Below are 20003 nucleotides of genomic sequence, written 5' to 3'. Positions count from 1 at the left end.
GAACACAGAAATTATAGCAAACTGTTTAAATATGGTTGTAGTTTGCCTTGTTTGCTTCTATTACTTTGCTTAAAAATGTGGAGTATGTTGGTTTCATATCTAAAACATGGAAGATATGGAAGATACAATCTAAAAGGAAATATGCACTGAGGAAGTATTGAGGCTGTCATTGCTCAATATTCTTTCTAAAAAAAAAAAACGAGTTCCATTGCTGTAATGCTGATCCTGGTTTCAAAACTTTCAGAATCACTGCCTTTGAGCAACTACGCAGATTAGGTGTTCTGATTTAGGCTGGGTACAGATGGATCCACATGTGGCCCTCCCTGTTTGAGAGAATTTGTGTGATAAATGGACTTCTGTCAAATGATCATGCTGGAAAATTTTCATCAGATAAGGGCTGCAACTGCTGGCCTGGTTCACAGTACTCTGATAGTGGAGAGTCCCACTGTCGGAACTCAATGTCGCTCTGTGAAGCCAGCCTTAATTTAGAATTTTCCGATCAGGTTGCCTGTTGGGAGTTAGTGTCTAAAGTCAGAAACAACCAACAAACAATATTTTGAGAAGGAGGTCACCAATAATATGCAATTTCAGTATCGGTGAAGGTTTTCCCTAAAGTGTTACCTGTGGTGAAGAAATGCCTTGGATACATTGGCCATAGTTTGACTGAAGTACCTTCATGGTGTTTATCTGCAATTCTTTTTTTAGAAGTGGGAGGGAGTGACGATAGAAAGACTTCTGTGTGCTGAAGAATCAATGTGTTTTTTTAATTGTAGAACATGTATTGAAATGTAGCCCCATCACAGAGGCCTGCACCATTCTAATACAATGATTACAGTGAGTACATGAGTCAGTATGTGAACCATAACAAAATAGATGTATTTAATTAACATTCTCTGGCTGCTTTACATATTTTTTATGTACATGTACAGTACGCCTGTTTGAATCTACAATTCTAAAAATGTGACACTTGGTAGGATTTTGATATACATATCAGTCAGTTAACTGCTGTATGACACTTAATACTAAAACTGACACACAATATTACCAATATTACCAGTGTCTACTATTTTATTAAGGTTTGATGCTGTCTTAGCAAAATTTTAAATATTCATATGTAAACCATAGGAGCCTCCAAAAATGCTTACCCAACTAACAGTGAACAATTCCCCATCTACCTAAGTGTCATATTTTGTTTTGGAAGTATAAGATTTTCTCTTACCTGTTGACGTTTGTTAGAGGAAATGGGTTTTACTACTGCAATGGTCTCTTTGGGTAACATCCAACTGTCTACATGTTGAAACCTCCAATTGAGATGATGTGATAGCTTCTCATCTGGTGTCAGCATTGAAGTTCTTGTGTCATCCATCTAAAGTCATCCAAGAAATGAGATTATCAAGGGGATGAATGCAAGAGATGAGTTCAATTATTAGCAACTAAAAGTGAAACTATGGTCAAAATAAAAAAATTACATATATGATACAGTCTATCAGTAGCATTAACACAGCAATCTTTGTTTTTCTGAGTCCCCCTTGCAGCATACACTGTTAAAAAAAATTTATGGAACACTTTGAAAACACATCAGATCTCAATGGGGAAAAATATCATGCTGGATATCTATACTGATATGGCTTGGGTAATGTGTTAGGAACGTAAGGATGCCCCATCATTTGAAGGAAATTAAAATTATCAACCTACAGAGGACTGAATTCAAAGACACCCCAAAAATCAAAATGAAAAAAATGATGCAGCAGGCTAGTCCATTTTGCTGAAATTTCATTGCAGCAACTCAAAATAGTACTCAGTAGTTTTTATGGCCCCCACTTGCTTGTATGCATGCCTGACAAAATTGGGGCATGCTCCTAATGAGATGACGGATGGTGTCCTGGGGTATTCCCTCCCAGATCTGGACCAGGGCATCACTGAGCTCCTGGACACTCTGAGGTGCAACCTGGCGGTGTCGGATGGACTGAAACATGATATCCCAGAGTTGTTCTATTGGATTTAGGTTAGACGAGCATGGGGGCCATTCAATGGTATCAATTCCTTCATCCTCCAGGAACTTCCTGCATACTCTCGCCACAGGAGGCTGTTGTCGTGCACCAGGAGGGTCCCAGGATGCATCAGCGTAGGGTCTGACAATGGGTCCAAGGATTTCATCCCAATACCTAATGGCAGTCAGGGTGCCATTGTCTAGTCTGTAGATGTCTGTGCATCCCTCCATGGATATGCCTCTCCAGACCATCACTGACCCACCACCAAAACGGTCATGCTGAACAATGTTACAGGCAGCATAACATCCTCCAATTCACTCCCTTTCACATCTGTCACATGTGCTCAGGGTGAACCTATTCTCATCTGTGAAAAGCACAAAGCGTCAGTGGCAGACCTGTCAATTATGGTGTTCAATGGCAAATGTCAGTCGAGCTCTATGGTGCCAGGCAGTGAGCACAGGGCCCACTAGAGGATGTCGAGCCCTCAGGCCACCCTCATGAAGTTGGTTCTGATTGTTTGGTCAGAGACATTCACATCAGTGGCCTTGTGGAGGTCATTTTGTAGGCCTCTGGCAGTGCTCATCCTGTTCCTCCTTGCACAAGGAGCAGATATCAGTCCTGCTGATGGGTTAAGGACCTTCTACGGCCCTGTCCAGCTCTTCTAGAGTAACTGCCTGTCTCCTAGAATCTCCTCCATGCTCTTAAGACTATTCTGGGAGACACAGCAAACCTTCTGGCAATGACACCTATTGATGTGCCATCCTGGAGGAGTTGGACTGCCTGTGCAACCTCTGTAGGGTCCAGGTATCGCCCATCTAGTTCCTCTGTTGTTAATTTCATTAACACTAAAGCAGCTGAAAGTAACAACCCCCTCTGCTACTTAATTGAACAGATCAATATCCCAGTAGTTTAATTGACATGATGCTATACTCTGATTAAAAAGTGTTCCTTTAATTTTTTTGAGCAGTGTAGTTTTATTACCTGGTGAGGGAAGTCTGTCATTTTTCAACTTCCTTTAACAGCCTAAGCTGTCCAGCAAAGGTGGCAGTTAGAGGGCTGAAAAAATGAACACTGACAGGGGTGATTACAATTGTCAGTTTTTATTTATGTAAAATAAATTCCCTATTTCAAAAGGGAAAACAAACTGTAACTGCTTAAAAAAGTGTTAGCTGGAGTTGTACTTTGCATTGTTAGTCAGTAATGAAAAGTCCCTCTAATTCAGGTAGTCCACCCAACACCACCCTCTCCATTGATTGACAATGCTGCTGTTCAAAGGTTGCTATGTTGCTCCTCCATAGATGCAATGGAGGATTTACTGTAGCCACCCTAAACCAGGAGGTGTGTTACTGGCCAAATACTAAGTGAAAATAATAAAATAAAAGCATGAAAAGAAGAAAACAAAGGCAGCCACCACATCCAAAGATTGGTAAGCTACAATATATTAACTTTTTGTTTTTGGGTTTATGTTATGCTTGAAGGTCAGATTATACAAGGGTTCCTCTCAAACTTCAATGGCTGAATGCAACATGGACTTTGGTTTTGAAACAATATGCTACTACCAGCTAGAGACTTTGTAATTGAAAAATACTAAGGCTATTGGCAATGGGACCAAATACAATTCAAAAGTTTGACAACACTTTAAAAAGTTTCTGTCCAGTTGGGACAAGTCCCTTACTAACCGATTCCCCTACCCACTTATTCCCACCTTCAAAGAACTCCCCTGGTACTTAGTCCAGAGTCATCTGTGTAGATTCCATCTGAGTTTACACATGAGGGTCCTGAGGCTAACAAGATGATAGAAGACTAGCCCATGTTCTTCGGGCAGACTTGTCCTTGCAGTCGCACATCTTCGGCGATGCCAATACACAACCCAGCACAGTGACTGCAGAGGCAAAAAGCTATGTCATATAATTGCTTCCCTCATTACCAGACGTCCTCGCCAAGCCATCAGATTTTGAGTCTTTGCTTCTGCAGGAGGACCCGCCAACCCATGTGGTCTCTCAACTGTACTCCTTACTCCTGAATGCATTTTCCTCTGGCCTCCCATTTTATACAAAGGCCTGGGAAACGGAGCTCTGTCACACTATTTCTCTTTCTGACTGGCAAAAATGTTTTATTCTGACCCATAAACTTTCTCTAGCCACCAAAAACCAAGAAAAGGGTTTTAAATTGATAGCCAGATGGTATAGATGTCCAGCAGTTCTTCATCACTTCAACCCATCAATACCTGATATTTGCTGGTGTTGCCACCATGCTCCATAAGAAATTTTGGCAATATATTTTCAATCTATATTGTAAACTGATTACCTCAATTCACGCTTCCCCCAGAGCTTCCATGGACCCTTCAAATTTGCATAAAAAGATGTCCTATGACACTTTTTCGCTGCTACCAGGACGGTTATCGCAGTACTGGATATCAACCATCATGCCTTCCCTTGGAGAATGGGCCAATGAGATAGACTCAATATAAGACCTAGAACATCGTTTGGTGAAAGATACAGGAAAGGAAGATCAGTTCTCTTGTACTTGGACCGCATGGATCCATGTTCTGCTACTCATCTGAGTTTCTACTGTGGGCTGAGAGTGATTCTGCTTCCACCCCTACTTAGCCATGATGGAGTGTAAGCACCCTTATTCTCAAAGTATTACCTGACCTTCTCCTGTCTACCTCTTCCCCCTAATCTTTACTACTCTGAACCTATATTCATTCCGCATATCACACTGTACAGAACCGCATAGCACTGTACAGCAGCGCATAGCGACATGAATAAAGTGTATTTTTGTACACTTCAAATAAAGTTTGTAAGTTGTATTCATTCACCAGACTGCCCCCTTGGGAGAGGACAGCTGCTGGAGAGGTAAAGTGGGTGTAAATTCGCCCTCAAACTACCTTGCTTATGCATCTTTTCTTAACAATTGGCAAACAATAAAGATCCATGCACCCTTACACATGAGCCTACATGTCTGGGTAAGAGCATAAAGATACATTTTTATTTTTATCTTGGTCCTTTTACAACACTTTTAAGCATTACAATTCTAAATGTAATGCAAGCAGTCAGTCTGATAAGATGCTTTAATATTCAGTTGTAATCAGGTAGAGTTAGACACCAAACACTCACTAAAGGATTTCTCATTTGCTAGTAGTACTGAAACTATTAATGGTTAATGGAATTTTTACTTTCAATCACAGTCAATTAGAAATTTCTAATGATTGTTCGACCAGGGCTCATCAATTCACAAATTCCCCATCCTTTTCTTTGCAACCCCTACTAACAATGATAAATGCTAATAAACATGACACGAAAATGCTTGCTTTTGTCGTTAAACACTTCAACTCTGGAAGAATTATCCCCCTTTATGACCAGGCCTTTTTTTGCTATTCGGTGCTGCTCTAACTTTGAGTTTATTGGATATTGTTTATAAACGAGAGTAGAAATATTGGGGTTTTTTACAAAATTTTTGGTCTTTTTTCATTTAGATCACAAAAAATAAAAAACTCAATGGGGATAAAATACCACCAAAAGAAAAAAAAAGGAAAATTTTGTTTTGCAGTTGCATGACCGCACAATTACCAGTTGAAATGGTCATAAATTTAGGTCAAAATGTATTCTGCTACATTTCTTTGATAAAAAAAATTCAAATAAATGTATTTTAATTGGTTTGTGTGAAAGTTATAGCATATTTCTTGAGGTGCTATACTGGCAGGTGCTGACTGCCATGTCAGTACAAAATCCCCTCAAATTACCCCTTTTTGGAAAAGTAGACACCCCATGAAATTTGCTGAGAGGCATGTTGAGTCCATTGAAAATTGTATTTTTTGCTACAAATTTTTGAAAAAATTAAAAAAAAAATGTTTTGTTTGCACAAAGTTTTCATCTAAAGTATATATGGCTCACGCATGCCATGGGTATATGTAGAATAACACCCCAAAACACATTTTGCTACTTCTCCCAAATATGGGGATACCACATGTGAGAGACATCTCACACAATGTTAACATAGTAACTTGTACTACTCTGTGGGGGGGGGGGGGGGGGTGATCAGGGATTTTTTTTTTTATACTTTGCATTGCAGGAGCAATAAAGATAATTGTTCCTGCAATGCAATGCTTGCTTTGAACTGTCATGGATGGGTTAAGTTCATGACAGCTCAAAATACAGTGATCTGTGATTGGCTCCAGCTGGTCACATGGTATAGGGTGCTGTGAGTGGCCCATGTACCATGTGAGAACTGTGGGCCAATCACAGCTCACCAGGAGGAGAAGCAGAGCTGTTATGAATCAGACTGATTCGTAACAGCTTTGTTAACATTGTGCAATCACATGACCACCGAGTCCTGTTCAAAGGGATCTGCATCTCCACAGGGCACAGGGGTCACGGGGGGGAGGACGTGCTGCGACCCCCCTGTGTTGATACAGCCAGAGCGATGTACAGGTACATCACTTTGCCTGTAGCTGACGCCTGTCTGCAGCACATTGCGGGCGGGCAGTCAGGAAGTGGTTAAAACTAAAGTGCAGGCAAAAACAATAAATAAATACCAACTAAATGTCCCATGTAATGAAAAAACATGTAATGATAGCCACAATCATATTGCTGTAAACTTCTAATTCTTTATTTCCTTATCCCACATGCTGCACAGCTCTTATACTCCTACGGCTACATAGGCCAAATATTACTAAGTTTCATTGCAGGTTAAAACATTCCCTAATAACACAAAGCCAGCTGGCATTAGTTGGAATTTTCACCTCTTTAAAGGAAGCTGTTTACTACCCCAATGGATTTGCTCTCAGAAAACAAGTAATAGGTTCACCAATTACCAGTATTCATGCTGCATTCATATAACCCAATTAAATGTATATTACACATTACGTAACCTTTAAATAAATAAAGAAAAAAAAGATAGCCGCCCAGGGAATTCATTGTCAGTAGACTTGCATTGTAATATTTAATGTATTACAAACAAAGACAGCTGTATATTCCATATAGATGTAGAAATACATTTGATTGTAATTTTTGTACTAACTATAGTTTTCATTTACATAATCGTAATTCATACTTATTTAGTTAATTTTGTCTTAGTTAACGCTAACATATGGTTGCTGTTTATCATCCAGTTGCATAGTTATCTTTTCTCAATATTTCACATTAACTGCTATTACTTATCTCTATTGTTTTATAGTTGCTATTAACTATCATGTTTCAGAATATAATCTGTTCCAAATAACCATGTATTCATTTTTATTATCATCCATCAGCATCAGCATTATAATGCACTTTACTAATTAGCTTCCACTGTACTGTATTTTCATTTAACCAATTTAAATTCCACACCAGGCTCACAGGAGGTTTTAGTTTGGATTCATCTTAATCAGCACAGCTAGAAATTAGAAAAATTCTGATGCATGTGTATTTTTTTAAAAACCTATCTCCTAAATAACATATTAACAACTGGGAATAGTATACACTGCTGATTATGGCTGGTATGTATAACTGTCTATTTTAAGATTTTAAGCCATTTTGTCTCCATCACGGCCGTCTTTGAGGAGCAAAAGCGGCAGCTACCCTGGGCCCAGTCATTGTTGTGGGGCCCAGAGCAGTTGCTCCATACTTGCCAACTGTCCCAGTTTACATTCCCTTGACCCTTGAAGTCTTTGTCCCATGCTGTGCCCCAAAATCTCAGTGTGAAGTGCTGTCACTTATGCTGCCCAGCTCTACCCTATTGCCATGACTCGCATGCAGACCATGTCATCATTCACAGTAAATAACTAGCATTCATATCAGGGGCATATCATGAATTCAGTGGGCCTGTGTGCAAGATTAAAAATGGGCCCTAGGCATTGAGGAAAAGTGGGCGCGATTCAAATTGCGCTAAATATTGGGCATGGCTTAAAGGAATGTAGTTAAATAGAGTCTGAGATGACTTAGTGCAGAATATGGTAATGTTAAATAGGGAATGTACAGTGTGTAGTGTAGGGCGGTTGGTATTATGTACAGGAGGGATTGCGTGTATGGCAGTGGGTAGCATGTGCAGGGAGAGGGGTACGGAGTGTATGCCGGTGGGTAGTACATGCAGAGAGAAGGGTATGGAATGTATGGCAATGTGTAGTATGTGCAGTGAGAGGACTGCAGAGTGTATGGCGGTGTGTAGTATCTGCAATGAGAGGAGTTCAGAGTGCTTGGAGGTGTGCAGGGAGAGAAGTATGGAGTGTATGGCGGTGTATAGTATAGTATGTGCAGGGAGAGGGTTATGGAGTGTATGGTGGTGGGTAGTATGTGCAGGAAGAGGGGTATAGAGTGTATGGTGGTGGGTAGTATGTGCAGGGAGAGGAGTATAGAGTGTGTGGCAGTATGTAGTATGTGCAGTGAGAAGAGTTCAGAGTGCATGGTGGTGGGTAGTATGTGCAGGGAGAAGAGTGCGGAGTGTATGACGGTCGGTAGCATATGCAGGTAGATGAGAGTGTCCCAAACCTGGCACTCTAAGACAGCTGCATAAGCAGCCTTATGCCCCCACTGGCCCTATATACGTATATGTGCATATATGTGCGTGTGTATGCATGTATGTGTGTGTATATATAAGCAATCAAATAAAAATGGCGAGCGCTAGAGTCTTGGAGCTGCTTGCAACAAGGGAAAGTGACAATGCCCAAAGAACAAATAAATCAAGAAGGTGCAGCACTATATATATATGTGACTACCCAAATAAATAAATACATAAAATGATCATAAATCAATATAGAATATATATAAGCAGTGCTTATTAAAGTGCCTGTGCAATAATCTAGTAAAAAAAAGTCCTTTATGTGACAGTCCAAAAAGAAGTATTTGTGCTTAATTCAAAAAGTGCAACTGTTCTGTGCAGAATTCTCCACCACTATGCTCTTACCAGAAAGCTTGCTGGTTATTAGCTTGTAATACAATATACCCAAAAACTCCATCTCTCACTCTTAGAAACCACTGATGATACAACCAGGAGCCTGAGATACTGTATATCAATAGAGTAAACCCATAAACTCCATCTCTCTCTCTCTTTAAAACCACTGATGGCACGACCAGGACCATAAAAAGAAGTGCTTACCTGTCTGACCCCTTGCTCCATCCAGGCAGCACGACGGGAACTCTGCATGGATCACCGGCCATCCACCTGTGGGCTGGGCTCCCCGCTGCTCAAATGAGCACTTCTCATTACTGATGGAGCGCTTGGCTCCTACCTTTCCTCTGGGACTGGTCTCCCCCCTGCTTGCTGTGCCTTAATCGGGTGTGCAGGGTACCTTTTACACATGTGCCTTACTCTAAGGCATCCATGGGTACAGTGTGTTAGGGCACAGTGGGATGCACGTTACGCCCAGCTATACCAAAATGACAGCAAAGGCATCCATTGCATCCCTGCATCCAAATTAGCCAACTACACAAAAAATGGCAACCATCCCAACCTTTAACCAGCCTTAGCAGTAAGGTGTACATGGAAGGAAAATGCACATCGCAAACAAAAAAAGGAGCAAGGAGGGGATGTACAGAGGTAAGGAAGGTGGGTGCAAAGATGAGCAGAGGTGACATATGGAGTTAAGGTGGTGGGAAGTTAGAGTGAAGAGGATGGTGAGGTTTGGGGTGCAGAGGTTAGCAGGGAAATTTAGGATGCAAAAGTGTACTCATGGGTTGGATAAAGATGTGCGTCACATGTAGGGCAGGCCAATCATGTTAATGGGCTGCTCTATATGCTGAAATAAAGTCCCAGACCCTTTTTCAAAATCACACCAAGCCACAGTGAATTTTGTTGTGGAAACACACACCTCAGCAGATAAATGAGGGTGTCATTAACAATTATTGTAAACAAAAGAGCAAGTGATCGCTTAAAACCTAAAAAAGCTGCTCAGCACCAAAAGGTACCATATAAAACCTCCAAATGAAATAATAAAAGCAGGGTGTAGCGCTAAAATATCAATATAAATAACTAAAAGGCAAATATTTGTGCTTGTATCTAGATAAAGTGAAATGCAAAGTGATAACTGTGTCACTTAATGGTGACCAATAAAGTGCAAAGTGCAAGACGTATTAGCCAAACAATAGTCCACAGTTAAGGTGCATGAAAGATACGCACTCACCAGATACGCAATCAGACTGCGCATTTAGAAATACCAATCTCAGAAAACTAGAGGTCCCTTTATGGTCTTGTCTGGTCAGGTGCCACTCACTGCCTGGTATCTACTGTCACACTTGGTACAGCCGCTCTGTGGGTGTTAACAGCCATTTGTCAAAAATATATGCCTTTATGGACCCTCTTTGCACTAAATGCAGCTCCGAACCAGGTATATTTTTTCATATGGTGTGGGCGTGTCCAGAAGTGCAGAAGTTCTTAAGAGTAGACCCAACATATATTAGGTCATATGCGCAGGGACGTATTTACCACAAGGCAAACAAGGCGTTTGCCTAGGGCGGCATTTTTCAGGGGGGCGGCGCCGCCCCCTGGAAGAAGGGACACGTGTGATGATTGGGACATGTTGGGCTCAGTGTATCAGTGTGGTGAGCCTTCCCAGTGTACCAGCCACCGCCTAGGAGAAGGGGGAAGAAGGACATCCAGGGTACAGCCCTGCGGACATGGCACGGCTGCTGGAGCGATTGGAAGTCGGCAGGTGAGGTGAGGATGGAGACATGTTGGGCTTAGTGTGCCAGTGCGGTGAGCCTTCCCAGTGTAGCGACTGCCTTTGAGGAGAAGAAGGAGATCCAGAGTACAGTCCTGCGGTTGCTGGAAGGTCAGAAGGTGAGGTGAGGAATTCGGAGAAAGTAAACACAGAGACAAGGCTGGAAATGTACGATGATCCCAGTCATACTCTGTCTTGTTGGTGTTCTTTAGAGATGAGCGAATCGAAGTATCCGAAGTGGAATTCGAGTCGAATATCGGAAAAATTTCGATTCGTGCCGAATCCGAAAAACAGCCTAATTCGGACGCGCGAATCGAAATTTTTCCGAAAATGGCGGCTGACATGTGCGGCGACGGAGCGGGGATGTCGGGGAAGGCGCGCAGACAAGGCGCGCTGCCCCATAATGCATTCCTCAACGACATGTGATCGCATCAGCCAATCAGCAGCCAGCCAGCCAGCACTGTGTAATGGTCGAGGTATATATAGCGGCCATTTTGGAAATCTTCATTTGCCTGCAGTCATTGAACAGAGGCAGACCGCTCTGTACTAGGGACAGGGACAGAGTTAGGGCCACAGAAACGAGAATTGGGGACAGAGAGAAGTTACTTAGGGACAGAGAACCATTACTCAGGGACACAGACTTGTTAATGAGGGCCACAGAATCGTTATTTAGGGACAAAGAAACGCTAGTTAGGGCCACAGAATTCATACTCAGGGACAGACAGAATTGTTACTCAGTGCCAGAGAATTGTTACTTAGGGCCACAGAAACGTTATTAGGGCCACAGAATTTTTACTCAGGGACAGACAGAATTGTTACTGAGTGCCAGAGAATTGTTACTCAGGGACAGACAGAATTGTTACTGAGTGCCAGAGAATTCTTACTCAGGGCCACAGAATTCATTCTCAGGGACAGACAGAATTGTTACTCAGGGACAGACAGAATTGTTACTGAGTGCCAGAGAATTGTTACTCAGGGACAGACAGAATTGTTACTGAGTGCCAGAGAATTGTTACTCAGGGACAGACAGAATTGTTACTGAGTGCCAGAGAATTGTTACTCAGGGACAGACAGAATTGTTACTGAGTGCCAGAGAATTGTTACTCTCACAGACACAAAATTGTTACTTGCACAGACACAGAATTGTTACTTGCACAGACACACAATTGTTACTCAGGGCCACTGAATTCATACTCAGGGACAGACAGAATTGTTACTGAGTGCCAGAGAATTCTTACTCAGGGCCACAGAATTCATACTCAGGGACAGACAGAATTGTTACTCAGGGACAGACAGAATTGTTACTGAGTGCCAGAGAATTGTTACTCAGGGACAGACAGAATTGTTACTGAGTGCCAGAGAATTCTTACTCAGGGACAGACAGAATTGTTACTGAGTGCCAGAGAATTGTTACTCTCACAGACACAAAATTGTTACTTGCACAGACACAGAATTGTTACTCGCACAGAGACAGAATTGTTACTCAGGGCCACAGAATTCATACTCAGGGACAGACAGAATTGTTACTGAGTGCCAGAGAATTGTTACTCAGGGACAGACAGAATTGTTACTGAGTGCCAGAGAATTGTTACTCTCACAGACACAAAATTGTTACTTGCACAGACACAGAATTGTTACTTGCACAGACACACAATTGTTACTCAGGGCCACAGAATTCATACTCAGGGACAGACAGAATTGTTACTGAGTGCCAGAGAATTCTTACTCAGGGCCACAGAATTCATACTCAGGGACAGACAGAATTGTTACTCAGGGACAGACAGAATTGTTACTGAGTGCCAGAGAATTGTTACTCAGGGACAGACAGAATTGTTACTGAGTGCCAGAGAATTGTTACTCTCACAGACACAAAATTGTTACTTGCACAGACACAGAATTGTTACTTGCACAGACACACAATTGTTACTCAGGGCCACAGAATTCATACTCAGGGACAGACAGAATTGTTACTGAGTGCCAGAGAATTCTTACTCAGGGACAGACAGAATTGTTACTGAGTGCCAGAGAATTCTTACTCAGGGCCACAGAATTCATTCTCAGGGACAGACAGAATTGTTACTCAGGGACAGACAGAATTGTTACTGAGTGCCAGAGAATTGTTACTCAGGGACAGACAGAATTGTTACTGAGTGCCAGAGAATTGTTACTCAGGGACAGACAGAATTGTTACTGAGTGCCAGAGAATTGTTACTCAGGGACAGACAGAATTGTTACTGAGTGCCAGAGAATTGTTACTCTCACAGACACAAAATTGTTACTTGCACAGACACAGAATTGTTACTTGCACAGACACACAATTGTTACTCAGGGCCACAGAATTCATACTCAGGGACAGACAGAATTGTTACTGAGTGCCAGAGAATTCTTACTCAGGGCCACAGAATTCATACTCAGGGACAGACAGAATTGTTACTCAGGGACAGACAGAATTGTTACTGAGTGCCAGAGAATTGTTACTCAGGGACAGACAGAATTGTTACTGAGTGCCAGAGAATTCTTACTCAGGGACAGACAGAATTGTTACTGAGTGCCAGAGAATTGTTACTCTCACAGACACAAAATTGTTACTTGCACAGACACAGAATTGTTACTCGCACAGAGACAGAATTGTTACTCAGGGCCACAGAATTCATACTCAGGGACAGACAGAATTGTTACTGAGTGCCAGAGAATTGTTACTCAGGGACAGACAGAATTGTTACTGAGTGCCAGAGAATTGTTACTCTCACAGACACAAAATTGTTACTTGCACAGACACAGAATTGTTACTTGCACAGACACACAATTGTTACTCAGGGCCACAGAATTCATACTCAGGGACAGACAGAATTGTTACTGAGTGCCAGAGAATTCTTACTCAGGGCCACAGAATTCATACTCAGGGACAGACAGAATTGTTACTGAGTGCCAGAGAATTGTTACTCAGGGACAGACAGAATTGTTACTGAGTGCCAGAGAATTGTTACTCTCACAGACACAAAATTGTTACTTGCACAGACACAGAATTGTTACTTGCACAGACACACAATTGTTACTCAGGGCCACAGAATTCATACTCAGGGACAGACAGAATTGTTACTGAGTGCCAGAGAATTCTTACTCAGGGCCACAGAATTCATACTCAGGGACAGACAGAATTGTTACTGAGTGCCAGAGAATTGTTACTCAGGGACAGACAGAATTGTTACTGAGTGCCAGAGAATTGTTACTCTCACAGACACAAAATTGTTACTTGCACAGACACAGAATTGTTACTTGCACAGACACACAATTGTTACTCAGGGCCACAGAATTCATACTCAGGGACAGACAGAATTGTTACTGAGTGCCAGAGAATTCTTACTCAGGGCCACAGAATTCATACTCAGGGACAGACAGAATTGTTACTCAGGGACAGACAGAATTGTTACTGAGTGCCAGAGAATTGTTACTCAGGGACAGACAGAATTGTTACTGAGTGCCAGAGAATTGTTACTCTCACAGACACAAAATTGTTACTTGCACAGACACAGAATTGTTACTTGCACAGACACACAATTGTTACTCAGGGCCACAGAATTCATACTCAGGGACAGACAGAATTGTTACTGAGTGCCAGAGAATTGTTACTCAGGGACAGACAGAATTGTTACTGAGTGCCAGAGAATTGTTACTCTCACAGACACAAAATTGTTACTTGCACAGACACAGAATTGTTACTCGCACAGAGACAGAATTGTTACTCAGGGCCACAGAATTCATACTCAGGGACAGACAGAATTGTTACTGAGTGCCAGAGAATTGTTACTCAGGGAAGACAGAATTGTTACTGAGTGCCAGAGAATTGTTACTCAGGGACAGACAGAATTGTTACTGAGTGCCAGAGAATTGTTACTCTCACAGACACAAAATTGTTACTTGCACAGACACAGAATTGTTACTCGCACAGAGACAGAATTGTTACTCAGGGCCACAGAATTCATACTCAGGGACAGACAGAATTGTTACTGAGTGCCAGAGAATTGTTACTCAGGGACAGACAGAATTGTTACTGAGTGCCAGAGAATTGTTACTCTCACAGACACAAAATTGTTACTTGCACAGACACAGAATTGTTACTTGCACAGACACACAATTGTTACTGAGTGCCAGAGAATTGTTACTCAGGGACAGACAGAATTGTTACTGAGTGCCAGAGAATTGTTACTCAGGGACAGACAGAATTGTTACTGAGTGCCAGAGAATTGTTACTCAGGGACAGACAGAATTGTTACTGAGTGCCAGAGAATTGTTACTCGCACAGACACAAAATTGTTACTTGCACAGACACAAAATTGTTACTTGCACAGACACAGAATTGTTACTCGCGCAGACACAGAATTGTTACTCAGGGCCACAGAATTCATACTCAGGGACAGACAGAATTGTTACTGAGTGCCAGAGAATTGTTACTCAGGGACAGACAGAATTGTTACTGAGTGCCAGAGAATTGTTACTCAGGGACAGACAGAATTGTTACTGAGTGCCAGAGAATTGTTACTCAGGGACAGACAGAATTGTTACTGAGTGCCAGAGAATTGTTACTCGCACAGACACAAAATTGTTACTTGCACAGACACAGAATTGTTACTCGCACAGACACAGAATTGTTACTCGCACAGACACAGAATTGTTACTCAGGGCCACAGAATTCATACTCAGGGACAGACAGAATTGTTACTGAGTGCCAGAGAATTGTTACTCAGGGACACCTAATCGTTGAATTAAATAGTATGTCAGACAACATGCAGAGGAGTGGCAGAGGAGGCAATGTTTTAGGAGCGAGCAGACGTGGCAGCAGAGGAAGGGGTCGAGGCAGCAGTATTCGCAGCCAGAGGCCAGTGCTCCCGGTGTCATCCAGCGGTCGTGTCTCCACCGACAACCCTGCCGTCATTGATTGGTTGGCTCGGTCGTCTTCCTCTTCCCAGGTCACCTCTGACACCTACAGCCAACGGTCGGTGGGTACGTCAGACACAACCGTTAGTTGGCATGGCCCGGGACCAAGCCCACTGAAATCACGTGTCCTCTACCTGCCCCTGTCCTTTGCTGTTCCCTCACCAAGCGAAGTATCGCATGCTGTGGGCTCAGCCCCACTGTACAGTGAGGAAGAGCTAACAGAGGGCGGTCAGGAACGGGGGGAGACATCGGCCTTTTCAGCAGCCAAGCGAACAAGTACTGGCGAGGAGAGTGGCTCGGTAGCCGGTCTAGAGACAGGTCTGTCTCCTGACCCAGACGCAGCCGAGGGGGCTAGTAGTGAGGCGGAGACCCTACTTGATGATGAGGAGGTTGATCGCACTTGGCAGCCTCGTCGTCATCAGGCAATTTCTTCCGCATCATCAGGAGAAGAGGGTGGCAGCTTGGCAGCGAGCAAAACAGTCGGTGGGTTGCCCAGGAGACAGCAGCAGGGTCGCATCAGTGTCAGTGGAGCCAAACGTCCACGGAGTAGAGCACCAGCTCCACTGCAGCCTACCACCACGGCCAGTAGTGGTGCCGGTGCGCACGGAGGAAGTAGCAGTCAGCCAGTGAAGAGTAGCGGGGGCAAAGTTTCCTACTCGGTGGTGTGGCAATTTTTCCTCAAGCCGCCCGAGGAAGTAAATGTAGCCGTATGTCGACTATGTGGCCAGAAATGCAAGCGTGGCCAGGGGGCCCATGTTGGGACTACAGCGTTGCGTCAGCATATGCAGCGTCACCATTCGGTGGCCTGGGAAAACCGTGATAAACATACGGCGGTTCTGCCTGCCCCAGCCCCCGCTCCATCACCCGCTCCGTTACTTGCTCCGTCACCCGACGTCGTCAATCGCCCTCTATCAGCCAGTCAAGGCTCCAACACCTCTGCTGAGGGGAGTTGTCGCTCATTGGCATCTTCCGCTCGTTCAGATGCTCCTTCTCCTGCTACTCCTCTTCTCGGATTCCGTCAACAGTCTTTCTTGGAATCCGTATCCAAGAGACAACAGTTTGCGAGCACGCACCCGACGGTGCAAAAGCTGAACGTCCTCCTGTCCAAGTTGCTGGTGCTGCAGTCCCTCCCTTTCCAACTGGTGGACTCAGCACCTTTCCGAGAAATGATGGCTTGTGCCGCGCCGCGGTGGAGAGTGCCAAGCCGTCATTTCTTTGCCCAAAAGGCAGTGCCAGCCCTGCATTCACATGTAGAAGAGATGGTGGGCCAGTCTTTGAGCATGTCGGTCTCTGCCAAAGTGCACGGCAGCGCCGACGTGTGGAGCTGTAACTACGGTCAGGGACAGTACATGTCATTTACGGCCCACTGGGTGAACGTGGTGCCGGCACAGCCGCACCAGCAACTTGGACAGGTCACGACGCTTTTGCCTCCACGTTTGCACGTCCTTGGTCCAGCAAGCATGTCCGCCTCTACCACCTCTTTTTCCGCCGTGTCCTCAGCCGCCACCCCCGTGCCAAGTCCCATTACCCGACCGGCATATCACATGTGCAGGGCGCAACGGTGTCACGCTGTGCTGCACCTGGTATGCCTTGGCGAACGTAGTCACACAGGGGAGGAACTGCTGAGTGTAATGAACAGAGAAATCGACAGATGGCTGTCTCCGCGCAAACTAAAAATCGGAACCATGTTGACTGACAACGGAAAGAACATGGTGTCTGCTCTGCGTCAAGGAAGGTTGTGCCATGCGCCATGCATGGCTCACGTGTTCAATCTGGTTGTCAAGCGGTTCCTAAAATCCACCATCCCACTGCAAGACATCCTTAAAATGTCACGTAAACTGTGCATGCATTTCAGCCATTCCTACACCGCAAAGAACACCCTCATTGAGCTGCAGCGGCAGAACGGAATTCCACAGCATCGCCTGATCTGCGACGTTGCAACAAGGTGGAATTCAACCCTACACATGTTAGACCGCCTTTACGAGCAGCGAAAGGCCATCACCGATTTCCTGATGTTACAAGCGGATAAAGGTACTCCCCTGTGTAACTTAGATGTCAGCCATTGGCAGCTCATGCGTGACACCTGCCGCTTGCTCAGGCCCTTTGAGGAGGCCACGCTATTCGTGAGTCGGCAGGACTATGGGATGAACGACGTCATTCCTCTGTTGCACGTCCTGGAACAAATGCTGTTAACAATGGCTGGTCAGGGTGCGGTAGACGTGGCGCACAGATCTCAACGCCACATGACCCCTGTGGGGGCAGGACAGGAAGAAGAGGAGGAGGTAGAGGAGGACATTTGTGCTCAGGAATTATTGAGTGAAATGGGTGGTTTTTCCACTCAGCGGACAGGAGTGGAGGAGCAGGAGCATCTGGTAGAGGAGGAGGAGGAGGAGACAGAGGACCCAGACGCACCGTGGCAGTATGCTGTGGAGATGGAGGCAGGGAGTCCCTCGCATTCCTTGGCACAAATGGCCCATAGCATGCTCGGTTGCTTGCGTAGCGACAGCCGAATAATAACCATCAGACAGAGGGATGACTTTTGGCTGTCCACCTTGTTGGACCCTCGCTACCGGTCCAAAATGGTGGCCTTTTTCACACCTGCTGAGAGGGAGGCCAAAATTACGTACTATAAAAACCACCTATGTAGTCAGTTGGTCTCTGCCTTTGTGCGCCATCGTCCATCCTCAGACACTGTGGGCCCTGTGCGCTCGCGTTCCGCTGGCATGGCAGCAGGGGAGGGGTGGGGTGGTAGGAGCAGTGGCAGCTCCACCAGCAGCGGCTGCCTCAGTCTGCAGTCGATGATGAGTAGCTTTCTTCACCAGCGCAGTGAGGAAACTACTAACCAGCCGCAGCAGCAGCAGCAGCATCAGGTGGACCTGGAGCAGGAGCTCAAACAACAGGCTTGGGCCTACTTGGACAGCACCCTGCCAACCGAGGTAGACAATCCCCTTGACTACTGGGCAACGAAACTTGACCTTTGGCCCCAACTAGCTGAATTTGCCCTTGAAAGGCTGTCATGCCCGGCCAGTAGCGTGGCATCGGAGCGCGTGTTTAGTGCGGCAGGAGGTATTGTAACTCCGCGGAGGACACGACTGTCCACCCAAAGTGTGGAGAGACTCACGTTTGTGAAAATGAATCAGGCGTGGATTAGTCTGGATTTCAAACCACCAGTTCCTGACACAACTGACTAAATCCGCCATGAATCATGCCTCAAACATGTGCCACTTTCAGGTCTCCTCACACTGCTGGTGTGTTGAATTTTTTGACATAGGGTGCTGGCAGATTACGGGCCTCCTATAGCTGCTGCCAGGCCCCTAATCTGCCATAGGCCCCTATATACCACCTCCTCCTGCTGCTGCCAGGTCCAGAGTCTCTCATGGGTCCCTGTACGGCCTCCCATTGCTGCTGTCTCCATCGCCACACTCTGCTGCCATGTGCCACTTTCAGGTCTCTTCACACTGCTGGTGTGTTTAATTTTTTGACATAGGGTGCAGGCAGATTACGGGCCTCACATAGCTGCTGCCAGGCCCCTAATCTGCCATGGGCCCCTATATACCACCTCCTCCTGCTGCTGCCAGGTCCAGAGTCTCTCATGGGTCCCTGTACGGCCTCCCATTGCTGCTGTCTCCATCGCCACACTCTGCTGCCATGTGCCACTTTCAGGTCTCTTCACACTGCTGGTGTGTTTAATTTTTTGACATAGGGTGCTGCAAGATAACGGGCCTCACATAGCTGCTGCCAGGCCCCTAATCAGCCATGGGCCCCTATACCGCCTCCTCCTGCTGCTGCCAGGTCCAGAGTCTCTCATGCCATGTGCCACTTTCAGGTCTCTTCACACTGCTGGTGTGTTAAATTTTTTGACATAGGGTGCAGGCAGATTACGGGCCTCACATAGCTGCTGCCAGGCCCCTAATCTGCCATAGGCCCCTATATACCGCCTCCTCATGCTGCTGCCAGGTCCAGAGTCTCTCATGGGTCCCTGTACGGCCTCCCATTGCTGCTGTCTCCATCGCCACACTCTGCTGCCATGTGCCACTTTCAGGTCTCTTCACACTGCTGGTGTGTTTAATTTTTTGACATAGGGTGCAGGCAGATTACGGGCCTCACATAGCTGCTGCCAGGCCCCTAATCTGCCATGGGCCCCTATATACCACCTCCTCCTGCTGCTGCCAGGTCCAGAGTCTCTCATGGGTCCCTGTACGGCCTCCCATTGCTGCTGTCTCCATCGCCACACTCTGCTGCCATGTGCCACTTTCAGGTCTCTTCACACTGCTGGTGTGTTAAATTTTTTGACATAGGGTGCTGCAAGATAACGGGCCTCACATAGCTGCTGCCAGGCCCCTAATCAGCCATGGGCCCCTATACCGCCTCCTCCTGCTGCTGCCAGGTCCAGAGTCTCTCATGCCATGTGCCACTTTCAGGTCTCTTCACACTGCTGGTGT

General features: G+C 45.1%; 1 protein-coding gene across 1 annotated transcript in view; it reads right to left on the bottom strand.

The window, feature by feature from the left end:
- Window positions 1-20003, bottom strand: part of LOC149474147 (uncharacterized) — a 243718-nt gene that overhangs the window by 53156 nt on the left and 170559 nt on the right. Inside the window, exon 8 of the mRNA XM_089672242.1 lies at window positions 1220-1366. Coding sequence (XP_089528368.1) covers window positions 1220-1366 — 147 coding nt within the window. The remainder of the gene's footprint in view (window positions 1-1219; window positions 1367-20003) is intronic.

This window comes from Staurois parvus, unplaced genomic scaffold (genome assembly GCF_062004578.1).
Source record: "Staurois parvus isolate SC_StPar_1 unplaced genomic scaffold, SC_StPar_1.0 ptg000011l, whole genome shotgun sequence".
NCBI lineage: Eukaryota > Metazoa > Chordata > Amphibia > Anura > Ranidae > Staurois > Staurois parvus.
Note: the sequence above shows the minus strand (reverse complement) of the source record. Positions and strands in the feature narration are given on the sequence as shown.